The 22,726-nt window shown below is 38.5% G+C and overlaps 1 protein-coding gene across 5 annotated transcripts; it reads left to right on the forward strand.

Moving 5' to 3' along the window:
* Positions 1-90: 90 nt before the first annotated feature.
* On the forward strand, positions 91-22,547 carry nectin4b (nectin cell adhesion molecule 4b). Of its 5 annotated transcripts, XM_042427971.1 has the most exons (13): positions 91-159; positions 301-658; positions 6,705-6,905; positions 8,217-8,384; positions 12,245-12,523; positions 15,760-15,877; positions 17,983-18,134; positions 18,276-18,317; positions 18,574-18,739; positions 18,933-19,008; positions 19,362-19,421; positions 20,588-20,788; positions 21,244-22,547. In XM_042427971.1, exons 2-13 carry the CDS (start codon positions 607-609, stop codon positions 21,529-21,531), a joined length of 1,803 nt encoding a protein of 600 aa, XP_042283905.1. In that variant the 5' UTR covers positions 91-159; positions 301-606; the 3' UTR covers positions 21,532-22,547. The 5 variants fall into 5 exon arrangements, with proteins under 5 accessions (XP_042283905.1, XP_042283904.1, XP_042283907.1 ...); XM_042427970.1 differs by lacking the exon at positions 91-159 and having other exon boundaries at positions 166-658; XM_042427973.1 differs by lacking the exon at positions 91-159 and having other exon boundaries at positions 166-658; positions 21,280-22,547.
* The last annotated feature ends 179 nt before the right edge of the window (positions 22,548-22,726 follow it).

A 22,726-nucleotide genomic window follows, 5' to 3' on the forward strand; every position in this document is an offset into this window, starting at 1 on the left:
ACGGGAACTCATTCCTGCTAAAGGTGCAAAACAGGAGCGCCCACCTGTCCCGAGCTTTTCAACATTACTTGAACGCACCCTCGAATGGGCGTGGACATCCGGTGAAGTGGGCGGGGTTATGACAACCAGCAGGTGCAGAGGGTGAAATCTGTGCTGTAGGTGCGTCCCGCTGTGCGTGACAACCAGACACGTCTCTGTTTGGTCAATACAAACTTTATTTTTCTTCTCTGTAATAGCTCAGCTATAATTTACACTGTCCCCGTTTCTCTGTTTACACGTCTCAGCTGATTTGTTCTACAGGTGCTGCAGGCGACTTGCACTCGAAATGAAGTTCATGCAGTTTACAACTTGCACTAAACATTATTCAGCTTCTGTCAGTGGACAACAGTGAAGGATTTTTCTTTTTTGAACATCTTGTGTGATCTGAAGAGGAAACACCTGTTGCACCTGCCTGCCTGCCTGTTGACAGAAAACTGCTTCCAGCACTGAGCTTCTTGTCTGAACTTATCAACTATTACTGCGATTATACTATTGAAAGCTTAATATGACATTTTGACAACCAAAAAGGAAGTTCATTCTGACCAACTTTGGGTTTCTGGACTGAAGATGGAGCTGGGCGGTAAAGTAGCGAAGTGTCTGGCTCTGCTGTTTCTTGTTGGTGAGTTTTGTGTTACATTCAAATACATCATAATTCACTGTATTGAGTGTACTGTCATTTTGGGACACATGTAGAAAATGGTGCTAGTCCAAGTCCAGAAAGCTTACTTTTCTGGACATATTCAGAGTAAATACTGTTGTCACTTCAACTAAAAGTAACTGTAATATCCCTAAAAATGGAGTTGCAGTATGCGTTACATTAAATATTGAGCTAACAGTAAACTTACTGTGCTTATTATTGTGTATTTTATTTGATTTATGGGCTATACGGCAACTTCCAAAGCAGAAGTTGCAGAGTGCTTTACAGGAAAACGACGCATGGGATGGAAGGATAAATAGCAACCTTACAGTCCTTCATGGTTTCTTACATTTCCAAATCTGATGCTATAAAAACCTAATAAAAGTCCTAAAAGCAGCTGGAGTGAGACTATAGTCACTATAATGTACTTTTTAAGCAGAAAATTGTATTATATTTGTATATTTCTATAATATTCTCTTAGGAACCTACAGTTTGTGTGCGTTGTCTGCGTAGGCCTACTATCCTCCAAAACTGGGCCCTTTAGTGTAACTACGGATCTATTACAAACACATTTGCATGTATAAACCTTGTTTGTCATCAGTCAGGTGCCTTCAGAGTATGTTTGTGCTGATATGTACTGTCTGAATGTGCTGTCTGGTTTATTGTAGTTACACTACAAATGGCCAAAAGCACTTTGGCACCTCTGTTCTCTGTGATTCAGTTTGTATTTCTCTCTCATTTATAGTGTAGTGGTGTATTTGATAAATGACCAAACAGTAAACATGATGTTTCATTAAAACAGTATATGCTCTTTGGCCAAAAGTATCTGGACACCAATGTTACCGTAGTTAGTTAGTTATCTAGTTAGTTAGGAGCTTGAATTTGTTCATGTTGTGGAAAATTACCTTTGGTTTCACCACATAGCATTAAAAACTATTTAATATGGGATAATTGACAATACAGCATAATGAGGAGGACAATTGACAGAGACAACGCATCAACAAACAACAATTATTCAGTAGAAAATAGTTCAAATACATAAAAACTGTAGAGCATACAATACAATGTGTACTGTACTTCTGATCTGGGGCTGTTTTTCATGGTTTGGGGCTAAACCGCTGACTTTCAAATAAGGGTAATCTTAATGCTACAGCATACAGTGATATTTCAGGAAATAACATGCTTACATCTTTTGGCAACAGCTTGGAGGAAGCCCTTCACTGTTTCAATATGACAATGACTCTGAGCACAAAGCCAAGTACATAAAGAAATGGTTTTCCAAGTTTGGTGTGGAGGAACTTGACTGGCCTGCACAGATCCCTGACCTCAACCCCATCCAACACCTCTAGAATGAACTAACGCAGACTGCGAGCCAGGCTTTTTCACCCAACATCAATGGTCGACCTCCCTAAAACCTTTCTGTCTTAAGGGGAGCAAATTGCTGCAGCTGGGTTTCAAAATCTGCTGGAAAGCCTGAAACCTGAACCTGAAAGGCTGAGGGTCTGATGTTCAGGTGTCTGCATACTTTTGGCCATTAGGTTATCTGTTTGTCTCTGCAGGTGTGGAGACACACAAGGAGCTCAACAGAATGTGGCTCTGTCACATTCTTACTTTTAGCAACTTATTGCTCAACCTGCGTCTTCCTGTTTTTGTGACCTATTCTGATGTGGCTTTTCTTTCTCTCTTCAGTGGAGATTAAACTTCACACTTTGACACTATGTTGCTCCACTTAAAAGGGCAAATACACATATAAGTCTCTCTCTTTTTATTTTATACCTGCAACCACATGTGTGATAAAGTTACTGTCATCCTGAGTGAACAGGAAAAGCTTGTATAGCAGCCTTGTGACGCTCTCAGTGAACCTGTGTTTGTCTGAAGTGTGTGTTTAACTCTTTCTTTCAGTTCAGTGTTTATCTCTCTTAGCTCACACTCTCACATCTGTCTTCATTTCTCTCTGACTCCCTCTAATGTTTGTCATTCTCTGTGTCGACCTCTGTTTGTCTATCCCTTTCTATCTTTCCGTGATATGAAGTTTAACCAGTGTTTAACCAGCCGTGTTAAAATAACTTGTGCTTCTCTTGTACAACATTGTTTTTCTTCCCACTCTACAATTAGGTCACCTACACTGCAGTTCTTTGTTGACCAAATTTAAACTTTCTGTGGGTGTGAAAAGACCTGTTTCCCCTCTTCTGTCACTCTTTTGTCATTGTGTCCTTGCACCAACCGAGAGACTTAATCTGTGGGAGTCCCATATTTGGTTGTAGTGTAATCATTAAATGAATTCATGAATCAGTAACCACAGAGGGAAAAAAAGCATGTTCTCCCTAGAAATCGAAGGGCAAAGTTTGTTTTTTTCCTGTTTGAGTTCTCTCACGTTTCTGTTTGTGTCCCACGCTTAGATGTTGGACCTTTCACCAGGTGTGATTAAAAGTACAGTCAGTCTTAGTCATTAGTCTTTACCTCGCTGACATGAATCATCAAAGCCAGTAGCTGCCTTTTTGTACTACAGATGCAAGAAAAAGCCATTTAGGGTTGTACTATTCAAATATTCTGTTCAACATTTTTCAGAATTTTATGTTTTCCTGCCAAAAATAGACAAATGTTCAGTGCTGCACAGAATTTTATTCCTGTCTGTGTAAAAGAAAAAGTTGGATTCCTCCACACTGTCAGCATTGATTTTTATTAGAAATGCAACATTTCAGTCATGGACCTTCATCAGGCATCAAATTCAGAATATAAAACAATAACGTCTTTATAATAAATCCACAGACTAAAACAATTAATCAAAAGGGGAACCAAATCTCTGAGAGAATTACATATCAATAATTAATAAAAATGTCTTTAAAATGAGACAAACGGCATATGTAAGATCCATAGAGTACATATGAAAATGCGAAAGAACAGAAAGTTTCTTCAGTTTTTTTTAATATAAAATACGATATTAATACGAAAATATATTTGTTTGGTTTTTTGGGGGTTTTTTTTATAAGAGAAGTTAAAAAGGGGGATGGGGAAGCTGATCAGACAATAATCAGTCCAAGTCTCATATTCAAACTGGAAAAATATTAATTAACGTTAAACAAATCCTATAAAAAATGTATTTTTGAGAAGTCTACTGAAGAAGACAAGAACAATCGGATCAATTATTATAAAGGATATTACAAAAAACTTCAAGTCCATGTGAAAAAGCCTCTAAAGCAACACTTAAATCATCATGTAACACTAAAACTCTTTAACAGCATGTCTGTTTACTGCTTTTGTAAAAGAATTAACACCATAAAAGCACTATTGTTCAGGTTGTTAGCACTGTCGCCTCACAGCATGAAGATCCTGGGTTCACACCCGTCACCCTTCTTTGTGGCGTTTGTGTGTTTTCTCTGTGTCTGCAAAGATAAGCGGGTTTGGTGAAATGCCGGCCGTCTAGGGGTGAATGTGAGTTTGAATGTGTTTATCTGTCTGTATGTGTAAAGTCTTGTGATAGACTGGTGACTTGTCAGGTGAACCCCACATGGGATAATCTCCAGCTCAACCTGCAACCCTGAACAGCATAACGTGTATAGATGGATAGACTGTTCAAGCAAATTAATAAATAAAATGTGCAAAGAAAGTTTTAGGATTTGCATATTGTTTGTCTCTCATTGTTGTCTTGAAGGAAGCTTCTTCATCATATCAGTGTTGGAACAAAAGATAAGGTTGCAACTAATGATGATTATCAATATTGATGATTCTGTTGGTTATTTTGTTGATGATTTGATTAACCTTTTAGTCTATGAAATGTCAGAAAATAGTGGCAAATGCTCTGCACAAGTTCCCAGAGCCTAAAGTGATGTCTTCAATTAGCTTGTTTTGTCCAAAAATGTCAATTTTTTTGTGTAGTCCAGTATCACAAATCACAAATTTGTTAGATTAGATTATTAAATTTGTTAGATTAATAACTTTGATCTCCTGACTTTCTCATGTAGTCCCATCATGTCCTCAAAATTTAACTTTTTCCAATATGTTAATACCTGCAAAACTAATGACATTCCCATCAACCTCAGCTGTCTGTGCTGATTGGCATGCTAACGCGCTAAACCAATAAGGTGAATATGGTAAACATTATATCTTCTGAATATCAGCATGTTAGCATTCTCGCTGTTAGCATGCGACAGCCTCACAAAGCTGCTAAATGGCTGCTGACTCTAGTCTTGTTGCTAATAATAGACCATTTTCACGGAAGATATTTTGACCTTTCAAAGCAGGAAAAGCACAGGTGTAAATAAAAACACTTATGATTTCTGCATTCCATGAATTGTCTTGCCTCGTTCATAAATTGTTTGCATCAGAGCGCAGTGACTCAGAAAGAGCCCTGGTACAAATTCTCAAGTAGCTGACCAGGTACAAAAGCAATGAGAAAGAGCGCTACACAGAAGGGTTTAAATAAATACATATATATATATATATATATATATATATAATTATTAAAGTAAGAAACAACTAGAAGTAGACAAATGCATAAGAAATACCATAAACGTGACATGTACAACACCAGAGCACTTGAACTGGCTCACCTAAATTGAATGCAGCTTTGATTAAAGGGGACCTTTTTTGCTCATTTCCAGCTCTCTGTTTTTATTCTGGGTCTTCACTAGAGTAGCTTTGCATGAATCACACTTAAAAAAAAAAAAACCCTCCTTATTTATCTTACACTGGTTCTTCATGCAGCCCCTCAGTCCAGCCTCTGTCTCTTAACAGGCAGTCTTAGCTCCTGTCCCTTTAAGGACCCCCTCCTGATGAGCCCACTCTGTTCTGATTGGCCAGCTTTCTGGAAGCCTGCCGAGTGGCAGCCGTATCAGAGTCCTGTTAAGTTACTGCCGATGAAAACTCAACATTTCCTGCTTTACTGCTTCATATTAAAAACTGTTAAACGACTAAATAATATGACTTTTATTGTGAAGAACTGATAGGAAATTAAACATGTTCCTCACTGAATTAGCAGAGCTTTGTTGGTGGCTGCTATTCTACAGTAAAAACAGTTCCACACAAAAACATATGGAGATATTTGGTGCTCCTTGTTCAGTTAGAAATAATTCAGGGATGAATAGTACAAGCAGAAGCAAGAAGCAGCCACAGTGATTATGTTTGCTGAAGAGCTGCAGACAACCAGTACACCTCCAACAGGTAAACAACTTATTTTACTTTGCCGTGCTGTGTGATGGAAAAACACTCACTGCGTGCCAGCCCGACTCGAGTCATTGCTTGGTGTGACCACCCCCAGAACGAAAAATGCCATAATGTTAGTGGAGCGGAGCAGTGGACTGGCGCGCTGTGTGTGTGGAGCAGATGACCATATAAAGAAATCTGTCACAATCCGACGTCAGCTCAGGCTGAAAGTAGAAAAAACTGTTGGAAACTGAGTGTTCAGAGCGGTCTGAAGCCTGAGCTTTTTGCTCACCGGGATTACTTTACATTACCTCATTATTTGAAACTTTGGCCACGTTTAATATGAACATCCGACATTGTAACATTATATATATATGACTGAAAGTATGGAAAAGCATAATAGGTCCCCTTTAATGTTATTAATACCATCTGTGTGTTCCCTGCTTTGACAAGTCAAAATATCTGCCATGAAAACAGTCTATATTGTTACTAAATGACTTTTAAATGATGAACTGATTAATTTTGTCGCTCAGCCAATTGATTATAATTGACTTTGATCTTTTAAAGCCCTAAAACGAATGAATAATAAAGATATAAATAAAGATAAAAGTGGTGTGCATTGCTAAAGGTGAAGACATTAATAAAAGATTCCCATCACTGCTGTTTGAAAGCCTCACATACTAATAACTAATATGTTTTTCACTATTGTTGAGCATAAAATGTCAGAAATAATGACAATTACCAGAGCCCAAAGTTTTAAGTTTGGCTCTTTAACTTTGGTTTTAAATAGTTTTAGCACTACACAGCACTCTTCACATACCAATAACAACTTTTAATCCCTCAATTGTACTCAATGAAGTTCTCTCATTTTTTCTCCCCTCCTCAGCAGTATGTGTGCATGGTGACTTTGTCGAGCCCCCTGAGCCTGAAACCTCCCTGCGCTCCATGGCAGAGAGTCAGACCAGGCTTCCCTGTCACTACCAGGTGGAGGAGGGGGAGAAGGTGGTGCAGGTCACCTGGTACAAGGAGCTGACTGATGGCATCAAGGAGCAGATTATCACCGCCCACTTCACGGACGGCCACACAGGTAGGCTGCAGTGAGGAGTTAACAGTGAATGCCAGGGTGATAGTTGAAGAATGTTCTCAACTGTTTTCCATAAAAATAGCAATAGGAGCAGGATGAAGCATCTTTGAGATATGTGTTTGACATTACAGAACTATTTCATGAACACACACAAGTATTTATTTTCCAGCGGTTACTACAGTTACTGCATTTTTTAGACACGATGCACCCTTGGGTTGCAAGTACACTTGCAGGATCTGTCGTTCTTTTAGGAATTCAACCTTACACCCCATGTTTTACTACTGAAACATTAACTGTTACTCGACTAATATCTTTCTTCAGGAAAAACTACTCCTTCCTTGATTGGATGCTCTCTGATTAAACATTTCTCATTAGGAACAGGTGTTAAAGTATAATTCTTTCTCTACACCAGTGTGTAAGATTTAATGGCATCTAGGGGTGAGGTTGCAGATTGCAACTAACTGAATACCCCTCCCCCGCGTCCCTTTCAAGTATAGAGGAGAACCTATAGTAGCCACAAAACTCGCGAAAAAGGCAAAAGGCCCTCTCTAGAGCCAGTGTTTGGTTTGTCTGTTCTTGGCTTCTGTAGAACATGGCGGTGCAACATGGCGGGATCCGTGGAAAGAGGACCAAGCCCCCAGGAAATGCGCTGGGCTTTGAAGACAATTTATATATATAGTGGCCAAACCGTGTAATTACAACTTCTGACAGAGGCCCAAAAAGTATTTTCCCGCACACAATCATTGGTGGATAAATTTTTTGAGTGTCACATTCCCCGCAAAATGACTCATTTCACTATCAGAATTTGATGAATTTGGTCCAATAACATTTGGAAAGTCTAGAAGAGCGGCACAGAGGGCTAAACAGGAAGTTAGCTGTCTTGGCCGGCGGAAGTCTCTAGTGTGCGTGCTCTATGGGCTCTGGGGCCCATAGAGCACGCTCAGGCATGCACAGTATGTTTTCATCCGGGTAATTTCTTTACAGCATGAATTGGCTTTTTTGGCTTGATGTGCCACTGAGCAACTTTCATAGGAATGAATGGGGCCCCGCTTCCGACACTGTATCCAGTTCTCTTAATACATCCATGAGTATACATATATATTACATCTTATACACACACACACACACACATATATATATACATATATATATACATATCTTATTTTCAGGTGGTTATACACTAATCGGAACATACTTATGAATATTATATTCCATTTCTGCCAAGTCCGCTCCATTAGATGCCACTAAATTCTAGACACTGCACCTTTAAGCTTTCTAAAGGAAAGAATATCTGGTCTTTTTCTTGTATGTCAGAGTTTGGGCGTTACTCCGGTCGAGTGAGGTTTGAGAGCAGCAGCCCCACCGAGAACTCGGCTCTGCTCATCCCCAGCACAGAGGAGTCGGACGAGGGTAGCTACACCTGCCACATCTCCACCTTCCCCAATGGAAACTTTGAGAGGCACATCACGCTCACCGTGTGGAGTAAGAGTCATTCACTTTTTCTCTCCTCTCTCCCACACCTACCTAATCCTGTCAGAGCTGCTGTAATGATGTTTAAACCATAATCATCTTCATAGAGGAAGAAGCTCTGCCAACCAGGGAAATTTCAGCCGTTTTGCCAACGTGGCCAAAAATACTTGTGGTGGAAGAAGTACTGAGATCTTTTACTCAAGTAAAAGTAGAAATACCACAATGAAAAAATACTCCATTACCAGTAAAAGTATCGCTTTCAAAATCTTACTTAAGTAAAAGTACATATTTATTGGCAGCAAAATGTACTTAAAGTATCAAAAGTAAAAGTACTCATTATGTGAAATGGCCTCATTTGAGTGTTATATTTATCAAATATATTATCGGAATATTAATTAATACAGATTCATTGACATGTTCACAAACATGTAAGCAGCATTTTGATGTTTGATGTCAAAATTTAACAACTTTAACAACTAATCTTAACTACTGCTGAATCGTCTAAAAACACTGCATATTTTATGATAATTTATATATAAAATATTGATTTGAACTATGGTTGTCAGGAAAATGTGATGGAGGAAAGAGTACAATATCTCCCTCTGAAATGTAGTGGAGTAGAAGCAGCGTAAAATGGAAATACTTCAGTAAAACACAAGTACCTCAAAATTGTACTTAAGTACAGAAAAATACAGTTTGTATTAGTTTATTTCCTATTATTACCTGTTACTGCTTAATTCCAGCTGAAAAATACAAAATAATGAAATCTGAAATCCTATCAAAAAGTGAGAATATAAGTGAAAATTATTACAGATACCAAAAGATGTGGTAGATGTGAAAAAATTGACAAGCTGCCCAAACAAGGTGGAGACAGTATGATAAAAGATAAACAGGTTTCAACACAGGGTGTGATTCAGTTCATGATATTTTCCAGTTAAGTAAAATCAGCTTCACTTATACTGTATAACCCAAAATCACAAATTTTCCTTGAAGGGCCCTCAATTCGGATCAGGAACCCCCCCAAAAAACCCTTTAACAGGCAAAAAATGGAGAAGCAAGAAAGGAGAGATCCCTCTTCCATCTTGAATATGAAGAGTAAAGACAAATAAAAATAGTAAAATAACAATATGTGGAAACAGAATGACAATATGAGGTAAAAGAAGTGCAAACATACAGTATATAAAGAATATGGCTCAGACATGCAACTTCTGGCTATTGGCATGACCGGATCAACCTCTTATGGGGCCCTGAGGCAAACGTTTGGGTCACTATTGACCCCGACTATACATGGTAGCACTCTACAGCTGAAATTGTTAGGTAATTAATCAATTCACAGAAAATTAATTGGCTGCAATTTTGATAATTGATTAATCTTTTAAGCTATTTTTTAAAAGGAGAAAACCAGCTTCTCACATGTGACTTATTGTTTTTATAGTTTTCGATGATAGTAAACTCAACTTCTTGAGGTTTTTGAGTATTGATCAGACAAAACAAGTCACTTGAAGATGTGAACTTGCTCTTCAGTCAAAAGATTATCAGCATTTTCCACTATTTTCTGACACACAAGCAATGATTTATTAAAGAAAAGAATTGTCATTGCAACAATTGAATTGAAAATAATTGTTGGTTGCAGCTTTACTGTACCGCTGATGATGAATAATAGTACCTTGCCCTCAGTTTTCTGTATGCAAATTAAGCTCAATATCAGTATAAATCAGAGTCACAAAACATTTAGGTTTTCACTGGAGATATCTGCAACTTATGACTTACAGTAAAAGAAGATAAAAACCTGATAAAATGTCTTGAAATACACTCTTGTTACATTGATGTCATTGTGATTGGGTCATCAGTTTTTAGATCTCCTTCTTCATCACTTAAAAGATCACACAACTGTGGGAATTCAGTCTTTGAATGGATTGTCCTCGAAGTAAAACATGCAGTGATTGTTATCTGTTCTTACTTTCTCATTTTCATTGCCAGTCATCTGTGGTGACATCTGCTTGTCCCGACATGCCACAGATGAGACAAACCCACAGTAGTAACTGACAACCTCCAGCATTGAATTCCTTCTATTGTTTAAAACATAAACCTTCAACCATAAGATGTTCAGCGTGGGTTTATGCATGAACTACATACAGTATACACTGTCTATTTACATGTTTTTAAATTTAACACACCTAGCTTGTGTAAATCTTGTCACTCGCCCTTTAAGTTATACTTAATAGAACTGTCTTCTGCTTTGATGATAACACTAAACTGATTCATCAATAGATTTTATGCATCTGGATGGAGGTTTTGCTTTCTGTTCTTTTGTGCACAAAAGTGTAGAAGTCTCTAATGACAAAATGGGATCTCTGATATACTCTTGGTTTTTTTTATTTCTATGCAACTTCTATGCATCGAGGTTTATTCAGCTACAGGTTCATCTCTCATCCTGAAACATGGAATTATTTTTTAATTTGACCTTTTTTTGCAGCGTGCATCTCCTCCCAGGTATCACCTGTCAATCAAACAGTCGGCAGCGCTGTGATGTCTTGCTGCGAGTTCTGATGAAGTTTGAGTTTCTACAGGTTTACTTTGTCTGTTAATCTGTAATGGATATTGTTTTTAATGCTAACTACCTGTTTTCTCTTCTGCAATAATATTGCAGAAAGATTTAGCAAGCTGAGTGTTTACAACAGTCAACATGAAAGTTGTCATGACCTCCGTGTGAATCACAATCGTGTTAAACCAGTTGGTAGTGAAGAGTAACAAAACAAAAATGTATTTACGCACTCAGTTTTGGATACAGTATTCTTGCACAATCAAGATGGACAATGATGTTTTTTAGATAGAAATACGTCACCGTCACCTCCATATCCAGCAACTGAAAATTGCAGTGGCAAATCACGGTGTAGTTTTCCGTCATACAATCCCTTCAGTTTTATTGTTGCTCCACCATCCGTCATGGCTGAGTAAGATACTGGTGGTGCCTTGTTTTCTTGATTGTGGTCTTCACTGTAATTCATGATGTATTTAAGGTCTTTGAAATCTTTGTTTTTTTTGGGATCCATATTCTTATCTGATACTTTCAGGCTTTGTCCATACTTGTACATTACAATGACATTCACTACACAAACATACAAAAACAGTCAAATCCTGGTTTTAATGGATCTAATTCCAACCGCTTAAGGTAATTTTAGGTCAAGGCAAATTAGCTTTGAGTGGGATTTGGAGAGTGTTAATAACAACCCTGAATTATATAAATTATTATTATTATGTTACTTGTATTTGACAGCTGAAAGTGCAGATAGACTGTTATTTTTGTAATTACTTTACCCAAGGAAATAAGTAAAAGTGATTAAATTTGTTTTATGTTATACCTAAAGGAAGTGAAATGAAAATATTGAATAAGTGTGTTGATTTTTGACTAATCTGCTTTAGGTGGCATGCTTGCATATGTCGGTGATCGTCCTGTAGTATGTAAAAATCTAATAATAAACTAGATTAAACTAATAATAGAAATTTTTTGAGTTGTAGGGTCTGGTGTGGAGGATTGTACCAGAAACTTTTCAATAAATTTCAATAAATGAAAAGGTGCTTTACATGAGAAAATCAAGATTAAAACATTCCAGGACTACAATTAAATAAAATCAGACAAACTTAATAACAAACATATATAAGAAGGTAAATATAAGGTCAGTTATTTAAAAAATGTAGGGAAAAACTTAACTTTTCTAAGCCATCTTTATCCTACATGTCTCTACTTACAAATGAAAGCCATTTTGATCCTTTGGAGAAAGTACAAGTCATCGACTTAAACTCAAATCTTTTAATGCCTTTAAGGGCCTGAAATCCTAAACTCATCATGTTCTTCCTTCTTCTTCTTTCAGTTTTACCCATCTCCTCTCTGGAACATGTGGATCTGGTTGAGGGCCAGTCGTTCGGCCTGGCTGCCACCTGTCGCGCCGTGGGCCGCCCATCTCCCCGTCTCTCCTGGGACACCGACCTGCCAGGTCAGTCCCAGAACCGCACCAACCAGGGCGGGTCTGTGTCCAGCTACTACCACCTCCACCCCCTGCGCAGCATGAATGGGAAGCGACTGGACTGTTTGGTGTGGCATCCCGGCCTGAAGCAGCCACGTCGGATCTCAAACCGCCTGGTGGTTCAATGTAAGTGCAGCTGATGATGACGATGCTGTGTGATTTATTTAGGATGAGTTGAAACCATATGGCCAAAAGACGTCAGCTATGAAGTTGAAGCAAATCAGATTAGAGTTTTAATCATAATTTTATGGGTACTGGTTGAGTTAAAATGGAACCAATGACCTACAATACTGTTTTTCACCGTGCAACTGAAAGAATAACATGTGTCCCAGTTCCATACAACATACTAATCGTAAAGTATAGAGTATTTGCTCTTCTAATTGTCATAATACATTTATTTGTAACGAGAGATAAACATAAAACAAGTGCTTTACTTGCAGTTTATTTTTACTAACAGAAAATATGTGTCACGCACGTTTGAAGATGCATCAAATAGCATCTTTGGAATGTCGCTATCAATTATATGTAACAAAAGAGAAAGCACGTACACAAAGTACTTCCTTGAGTTGTCTTGGTACCATCCACAATTTGTTTTGATGTTTTGCAGCTGTGACTAGCGACCAGAGCTGGATTAAATGGGTAGATTACACTAAGCAGACCTACATGCACATTTTGATACCTGATAAACAAATAAAATGACTTTTAATTGCCACGTGATTATTATGCTCATTAATTTAGTTAGATTATCTATTTTTATTTTGGTATTCATATGCAATTAGTTAGTAATTTATTTATCGTAGAAAGTATAGCCCTATATTATACATTTCATTTATATGTATTTTACATTTGATTTTAATATGTGTCTTTACTTATTCAGATTTAGATTTTTAAATGGCATCAAAATCCAGGGAGGTTGTAAATCCATTCTCAGTTGCCAACAGGGCAAAGGTGATGCAGATTCAGTGATGTGAAAAATCCCCGGTATTTTGACCGGGTGTCTTTGATGCAAAGTAGTCACGCATTATGTGGTCAAAATCCACTTTGCAGAGTCAGATGAATAATGTTAGCTTGCTACAACCCTGTCTGGGTCCAGAGGTTTTGTGAAAAAGATGTTTGGCTCACGTTCTCTGGCCTGTTCTGGTTCTATAGTCTTGTCCCGTGATGTTGTTGTTGATGCATTGTTTTCATCCGTTGTCCATCCTTATTGCTTGTTGTGGTGTTTTTGTGTCATTGTAGAGGAATTGTCCTCGGTATCTGTAAAAGTTGCGACCCGCTGCTGCTCTGCTAATGTAACATTGGAGCTAAAATCACCTGCCTCTGCTGCTGAGTGTTCGGGTGTGGAGGGTCTATGCTGCAGCCGGTAATTGAGGCTTGCTTGTGGGCTTTGAAGTTGCAGCGCCTGAGAGAAACTTGTGTTAAACTCCGTTGGTTTTCTTTCTTCATTCTTCCTCTTTCTTTTTTTTTGCGCTTTGCTGCACCCGAAAGCGTACTGGAAAGCTGTTAGCCTATATGTCGCTGTTGCTAACACACAAGCATAATCTCCACTGAACTGGAAATACTTTTTCCTGCACATTGGCGCTAAAATTGTATATATATATGAACATTGAAATAAAGTTAATATTTAAACATTTTTTGTTAAACATTATTTAATGTAGGCAGTTGATGTTCTTTACCTGTCTGTCTGGCCCCCCTTGTGGCCCTAGCCTTGTGTCTGGAACGCCTGTGCGTAGATCCGGCCATGTTAATGCCTGTATTTCCTTTGTGTGCTGTATCAACATCAACAGTGCTGTCAAAAATCAAGCACTTCATACTACGCACACTGTGTTTTCTGGTGAAAACCCTCTACTTACTCAAAATCTGCTGAGAATCATTGTGGCATGTAGAAACTTGGGAACAGCTTCTGATTCTCATAGCAGGAGAAGAAAAACAAGTGTATCTAATAACATTAATGATAATCCTGTTTCATTTTAGGTGTGTCAGTAAAAAGGTCATACAAGTGAACTGGCATGCGCATTAGCCTTCAAGCATTTTATTAGCTCAGCCCACAAATGGTTAATTTAACCAAAGAGATTTCCCTCTTTAGCTACATTGCAAGAGATATTTGTATGACTTAACTTCCTGTCTGTGAAAATAAATGGGTGACAGTAGACTAAAGATTAGCCAATATTGGCAGGTTGGATGCTGGGAAAGTGTATGAGTAATGCTCCCTCCTCAGCTATTAGTGCAGTTGGAGTAAAGGCATCTAAACTCAACAACAACAGCTCTTTGTTCAGTGTAACATGCAGTTTATAGATGTACAGAGGTGTGGTGTGTGTGAAGGTGTGAAGATTTCAAATTGACTTTGATTAACTCCAACTCATTTGGACTTTTGACTTTTTTTTTTTTTTACTTGGAATGACTTTATATCCTCCCCAAGCCCTGAAGATGAATTATGTAATAAAAAAAGTGTTCAGCCAGTCGGGTCTTTTTCCATGACAGAATATTTTGAAACAATCTGCCGGAGGGAAAGGTGTGTTTGACAGTGTGGTAATGATGGTTGGAATTGTTGAGGTCAGCAAAATACAGCGACATAAAAAACTTTTGGCTCAAAAATGACGTACACTGTAATTGTCACACCGGAATAACATATCAAGGAATGCCTGATTTGTTTTCTTTTAGATGTAATTTTAAAGTAATAAATTATTTTTTTTAAGAAGCATTCACCTTTTCTGTAAACTGACTATCGGACTTCTGACTTCTTAAACTTGATACTTACTTTTGACACAACAACAGTGACTTCGTCCCACTTCTGCAGACTTAATCAGAGTGAATATAAAGTAGCACTAAAAACAGTGTTGATTCATAAGAAACTTTATCTCTGCATAAATAAAGACTAAAAAAGTCATTTTTTATTTACATAGCCCAATATCACAAATCACAAATTTCCTCAGGAGGTTTTACAATCTGTACAGCAATACGACACCTTCTGTCTTTTGATTTTAATAAGAAAAACTCCCTAAAAAATCCCTTTAACAGAGGAAAAAAAGAAGAAACCTTAGGAAGAGCAACAGAGGAGGGACAGACAGACATGCAATAGATGTTGTCTGCACACAATAGACCAAGACAGCAAAATTACAGTATGGAAAAAGAGGATGACAAAATTATAGATAAATTAATAACATATATGAAGAATATGGTCAGGAGGGCATCAAGGAACCTCCAGGTGCCGCCTGACCTGAGCCACATGACGAGAACATCTAGTGTGTTTACAGACATTATGTAAATTTTAAAATTTCAACATAGTTTTTTTGTTTGTTCCACCATGCAGTATGTGGATGAATATTTTGTGTGGCTGCACTCTTATATATGTGTTTTTGTGTCAGATCCCCCAGATGCGACCATCTCCGCCGCTACAGGAGACTGGTTTGTTGGTTTGGAAAAAGCCGAGCTGGTCTGCAACAGCGGAGGATACCCCAAACCTCAGAACCTCACCTGGAAATGGTACTGTCATCACTGCTGTCTATGGTTTAACTCTGTCTGGCTGCCAGCAAGACTCTGACAATTACACCTTAATTCAACCTCACCGTAATACTATCTATGCTGCTAAATTGCTCTTTACATGGCGCTGGAATGTGACTCAAAACACACATAAGCCACCGCTAACACACATACACACGCATATACACCCACAAACAACAAAGAAGTGTGCTTGAATCTAAGGGAGGGCGTCTTTTTTTTTTTTTTTCTTCTGGTGCAATTCATCATGGAATAAAAGATATGGTGTCGTGTTGCGCAATTTGAAGTTGAGGAAAAAGAAGGAGGGAGATATTTTCACACGAGGGAGGGAGTGAGCGACACAAGGAAGAGCAGGAGACACATGATAAGCGCTTAATCATAGTGCCATGCTTTAAATATCACTCTAATTCCTGGTAAAACACAGGGTCTGTACTTTAATTAGAGACACAGCACCAGCCATTACAGCTATGACTGAACACACAATGATCGAATGTTGTGTGCTGAGTGAAAAAAATATTTTAGCCGTGAGACAATCTTGAGATATTAAGCTTATTCTGGATTAAACCTTTTCAACCCCACAGACCCCTCGGCGCGTCCATCAGTACAAACTTATGCTGTGAGGGACAAACATTGTTTAAACCCAGGGAAGCTTGTTTTGGAAACACGCTTATTTGATTTTGTTGCCAAGAGTTAGATGAGAAGATTGATACCACCATATGGGAGTGGTATCAGTCTTCTCATCTATATCTCTGCAAGAAAGTAAATAAGTATTTCCCAAAAATGTTGAACTATGCCTTTAAAAATAGTTTCCAACCATAACAATTATGTCATACTGGAATACAAAGAAATGTGCGTAAAATCATGCACATAACATCTAAATTTTCCCTTTTGCTATATTAGAGCAACCCTTAACAATAGTGTGTGGTAAATTTTCAAAAGGCAAATTCCACTTATTTAGCTATTTCTGCAGCTTTCGACTGTATCCTATGGCCTTCTTCATTCTAGAATATTTATTATAGATATGTGTCCCCAAGGTTGAGAATGAATCAACTAAAAATAGTGTTTTGGATTTGAATATTTTAATGCACGTGTGAACCTCAGTTCTTTCTAAGTTTTACTAGACTGGAACAAAATATCTGATGACATAGATTGTAGAAAAAATGTTTAAGGAGAATTAAGGGGGAATATTGCAAACATTAAGGTTCAGATTGTAGTATTCTGTAGCTGCACTCATTGTAAGATGAAAACTCTCCCTCTCATTGTGTTGAATTTGTGGTATTTTACTTACAAACATTCAATCTGCAAAGTTTGTGAGTCAACTGAAGTGAGATTAGAATCTTTTTTTTGGCTGCTTGAGGTGGATTATTCACCTTATCTGTATCATTTTCAACCATCTACTCTGTGTCAGATTCAATCTCCACCTGTGACTCTATTATAAAAGGCTGGTTAGAGAAGCTAGGTGGGGTTTTGAGAAAAAGAAATCTGATCTGGCTCCGGTTTGGGGGGTAAGCAGCAGTTAAATGGCGCTGCTGCAGCAGCACAGTGAAACCGAGGCAACATGACCCCTCTCAGTGGACTTGATCAGAAACTGGTTCCCCCATTATGTGGCCTTCAATGTCTTCAAGTTCCAGTCTGGGACTTGCTCACTAGCTGGACTTGCTTAAATCCCCCAAACCTATGATTTATCTGGTCTATTCAGATCAATGGGCGCCAGTTTTAAGCCCAGCAGGTTTTGGTTGAGGTGCATGCAAATTGGTGGTTACACTCTGCGGTGAACCTGATCCTGTTCTGATGGTTCATTAAGCACAATCACTTCCGGATTGCTCACCAGTTGTATTTGATGATGTATTGTTTTAGATGAGATGTCGTTAGATATGTGTGTGTGTGTGTGTGTGTGTTTCCTGCTCATACAATTCAGTAGAAATCACTTGAACTGGAATGCAGGTTTGAACTTTGCTCACTTTGTTTCTCTGTCATCAAAAATGAGTCACAGCTAGAAGAAGTGAGTCATAAAAAAACTTCTGTAAAGTTCACCTCTGTGTTACATCTGTGCAAACTAATGGAGACATTTTACCTTTGATTGACCACAGGAAAGGGGGCGCTCTGCCGGATGGGGTGTCTGTGGTTGGAGGAAATCTCATTTTCGGGCGGGCTCTCCGCTCGAATGACAGCGGGGTCTATGAGTGTGTGGTCAAGAACAACGTAGGAGTAGGGAGGACAGAGTATATGTTGGACGTAACAGGTGAGTGAAAGGTTTTTACTTCTTAACAGAATCTCGGGGATCTATCTAGATTTGCAGCTTCTCAGCTTTGTTAGTGGTTAAACTCACACAGGATTCGAGTAAGAAACTGCACAGCCGCTGTGTGTTTTGTTGGTATTTCAGAAGGAGGAAATAAGAAGATGGATACTTGGGCTCATGAGACAAGTTGAGTTACAAAGACACAGCCAAAAAAAACCAAACAAACAAAAAAAAAAAAAAAATGAAGAATTCTCCTTTTGATTTGAAGTAATTGTGCAGATTTGCTGCCCCCTTGTGTTGGATGAAGGGCACAAACAGATGATATTTAACTCAATCAGGATTAAAATAACTAATTGCATGAAAAATGTCACTGTACTTCTGTTGGTGTGTGAAAGAGTTGCATCAGCACTTATGTCTTCCTCATCTTTCTTTCTTCCTTCAGAGACTGCTAAACATAACGACAAGTCCACCATTGACAACCTGTTACTGATCATTATTGGTGCTTCGGCAGTAGCTTTAGTCATGATCTTGGTCATCATCGTCCTGCTGGTCAACCGCCATCATCGAAAAAGAAACAAAAAACTCGAGATGGAGCTCAGTGAAAAAAAGTGAGCTGACCCACATTTTCTGGAGAAAGCCATAAAGTGAAAAACTGGAGGTCCTATGATGAGAGTTTGACTGTTTTCATAATAAACTGCTATTTAAAATGTTCACAGATTGTGACAGATTTTCTGAAATTACATTTTCAGTCGCTCTATTGTTCTGTAAATCCTTCAAATGTGCTCTCTTTTTTTTTCCCAGAGAGGAAATTAACAGTTTCTCCAGACAAGCCTCCTTCAGGAGACTGAACTCTGTCAGCACAGACCCCAGAGCGCAGGTACACACACACACACACACACACACACACACACACACTCACACACACACACACACACACACACACACACACACACACACAAACACTCCCTCTGAAAACAATAACCTGCAGGATTGAGAGAAACCAGGTCGACACACCCGTCCTGGCCGGGTGCAGCCTGGGTGGAGCCGCTTGCAAGTCAGCAGCCATGTCTGCTGTGGAGGCCGATGATTACAGGCTGCTGCAGCTTTAAACAAATAACAGGCAGTGTTCATACACACATATTATTAATATCCCCATTCTGTGTGATTCATTTTATTGATCTTTTGTATTCATGTTCACCAACTTTCCTTCGCTCTCTCTGTTCTTTCCAGTCTGAGGATTACACCCTGCTCAGAGTAGACAGCCGGATGAAAAACAGCCAAACGTCTCTGGTGAGTTTCTCACTGGAAAGACTTGTTTACGACTTGTTTTTTTTGGCAAGTTTGCGTATATTTGATAGTACAAAGTATACACTGACAGGAAATTAAGTGAGAGAAAGAGAGAGAGAAAGAGGAGGATGTCATGATATAGGGGTTCCTGACTGGAATTGATCAGGTTTCAGTTACATTCGGTTTGGGGTGAGTCTTAGTCAACATATGTTTAGGAACCTCTATGGATGCTTTGTTTTCTGATATCAAATCTCATTCTAATATCTTGGTTTTGGTGATATGACAGTAAGTTATTTGTTTAGATACGTTTGTCTATTATATCATGGTAGCTGTGTCTTTCCTCTCTATGTTTGTATTGGACCACTATGGACAGTGTTGTGAATCAATGGCAGTATCAAATTTATGATTTTTGCATCAATCTGATAAAATACATTGATTTGATTTGTTTAATTTGCTCAAGTAGTCAAAAAAAAACATTCCTGTATGTTTTTTTCAATCCATAAACAATTTCTTAATTGATTTTCAGTAAATTACCTATATAATAATATGTCTTGATACAAAAATATAAAATAATATATTCATAGAGGATTTTATCTTTATTTTTCACTCCTAATATTGGCCTTTAAAATCTCATTATTATAACTATTTCAAATGTTTGATTAATTGCCATTTATTAAGCAATACACGTTGTAAATTAAATAGCTCTTGTTGTCAAACTAAAGAGGGAAAAAATTGTGATGGTCATTTTTAGCAGTTTTCTATCATTTTAGGGAATATATAATCAATTGAGTAATTGGAAAAATAATAAAGATATTTAATAATGAAAATAATCATCAGTTGCAGCACTACTATCATGACTATTCAATCTAATGGCTAATCAAAGAAATCAGTCCAGTTTTGGTTGGGAGGATTTTTTGTCTGTTTTAAATGGAGACAGTCTGAAGTTTAGTTTAGGGGCTTTTCTGTACTAATAGTAATAAACATGTGGCTTAAATTATGCATATTCCCGTTTTTAAATAAAAAAATGTAAACTAAAAATACCAAAAAGTGGCACCAGTCACCAGCTTTCTGTTACTAGCATCTATCTAATGTAAAATGTGTTTATACTACAGTGTGATTAGAAGGTAACTGTTAACTGGTTATTGTTTGTGTCACCTCCCCGCCTGCAGGAGCAACCCATCTACAAAGGCAGCCAGTCCACTCTGGGTGGGAAGTGGGGGCCTCCAGGTGGGGTCGATGTGGACGAACTGGGACGGCCTGTCGTCTGGCACGACGGCAGAGAGAGCATGAGAGGAACAGAGATGGACGGAGAGAAGGAGGAGCGCAGGAGGAGGGTGGAGTCGTACCTGAAGAGCAGCAACATGTCGCTGGTATGTGTCAACGTCAGAGGGATTATGTGGAAATGCGTTCTGTTTCATTTGTAATTTGTCATAAGGTGTCAGGTTTTATTTACTGATGTTTTTGCATCATTACTGTAAGTCGGTGTCATGGAAACGGAGTTAAGCGCCACAAACACAACAAAACAAAGGATTGATAGCTGTTTGGAATGGTACAGTGTTTTTACCTCCGTTAAACAGAAGTAAACACATTTCATAGGCTGTTGAAAAACATTGTGCAAAGTTGGGAGGAGACAAATTGTTCAGTCGGAATATTTTCATATTGAACGCACCCCAGGTTCACCTCATTTTGGAGTTTTGGAGCAGGTTTTTTCAGCCGGTTGTGGTCCTGTGTCTTGGCCCCATTCAATAAATATTTACCTTCATCGACATCCAGCACTAATATTTAGAGTTTAAAGTAGTAAATCTAATTTCTTGCTGTCAATCAGGACTCAGGTCTTCCTTCATCCCTGGTTCCCCTGAAGGTCCAGCAGGACGACGGCGTCGGACCCAGAGAGCCAGACCTGGGCCACCTCAGACAGGGAGACTCCCCACGTGAAGAGAACTGGAGTCCCACCCAGTCGGTACCGGAGGGACATGAGGATGACGACGTCGACAGCAGCTCCTACCAGATCTCAGAGGCGCTCAACAATCATTTCTACTACAGCAACGGCGTCCTCAGGCCCAGGCCACACTCCAACGCTATTCTGCTGCACCCCAGAGCCCAGATCATCTAGACCGCAGACAGGACAGTCTGCATTCCTGAACTGAAAACCTTATTCTTTGTGATCCCTTATTTGTTTTTTATATATTGCCTACAGGATAATTAGCAGAAAGGACTATCCAAATGTTGAGAATGTGAATATTTTATGCCTCTTGGTTTTTAAAAAAATACATATAAAAATAAAAAAATTGGGGGCGTTTTATGCCTTTATTAGATAGTTGACAGTGGAGGAATGACTGGAGAGATAGAAATAAGGGGAAGAAAGGGATGGGGAACGACATGCAACACACATTTGGGAAGTTTTTGATCCTACTTATTTTGAAGATCCGCTCTTGGAGAATGAAGTGACTGGCGAGTTTTGCCTTTCACTTGCTAACATTTGTAATTTAAATGAAAAACTCTCCTTGTACGTATAAGGAATCAAAGTTCCTGTTACACAATGTTTACTGTTTTATCTGAAGCGCTGAAATGTCACATCCTCTAAGCAAGAGTTCCAATGAATCCTGACTGTCAACTTAAGGTTGTTTACATCAAAAACATAAAAAGAGGACGATATGGACGAAGACACAGTTTCTGAGCTCTGAGGTCAGCGGTGGGTTAAGATTAAACTGTACTCGAAGCCTTGATATTTGCAGCTTCAATGGACCTGTGCATGAACAGTTGGTGTGTATTTGTGTATGTATGTATTATATGTATATGGGGGAGATATCAGATAGATAAGAGCCAATGTATTTTTATGATCGTGTCATTAACAGCTACCTGCAACTACAACAAAAAATTTGTTACTCACTAAATGCTGTTACTGTGAGGACCTGAACACACACACATGGACAAATATTTTAAACAGGTGGATGTGACCAGACTTATGTCTGTCTACGCTAACAGTGCCAACAAAGCAATGAAGAGACTGGATGCAGAAGATGAACTGTAAATACCTTCTGTGTTAACGCACTGTCAGCTGATGACAAGTACTATGTAAATTGTTTTATATTCATTCAGTGTTTTTTTTTTTTTTTTGTAATGAAACTGCAAAACTGACATGTAAATGTTTAAATGTTTATTCATAAAAGTACAGCATATGCAATTATAAAAACAAAGTCATTGTTTTTGTTGTGTTGTAACTGGGGACACGCTGGTTTGCCCTCGTACATGAGGACGAAGAGCATCATGACACTGATCACAGCTGCTGCAGTAATGCAGCTGTTGTA

Source organism: Thunnus maccoyii, chromosome 12 (assembly GCF_910596095.1).
Source record: "Thunnus maccoyii chromosome 12, fThuMac1.1, whole genome shotgun sequence".
Classification (NCBI taxonomy): Eukaryota; Metazoa; Chordata; class Actinopteri; order Scombriformes; family Scombridae; genus Thunnus; species Thunnus maccoyii.

What these genes read in the sequence shown, in the direction of transcription:
- nectin4b (XM_042427971.1), top strand. Translation starts at nt 607, where the DNA reads ATGGAGCTGGGCGGTAAAGTAGCGAAGTGTCTGGCTCTGCTGTTTCTT. An exon ending in CTTCACGGACGGCCACACAG is followed by an intron (nt 6,906 to 8,216) that starts GTAGGCTGCAGT and finishes CTTGTATGTCAG; the next exon opens with AGTTTGGGCGTTACTCCGGT. An exon ending in AGAGCAGCAACATGTCGCTG is followed by an intron (nt 20,789 to 21,243) that starts GTATGTGTCAAC and finishes GCTGTCAATCAG; the next exon opens with GACTCAGGTCTTCCTTCATC.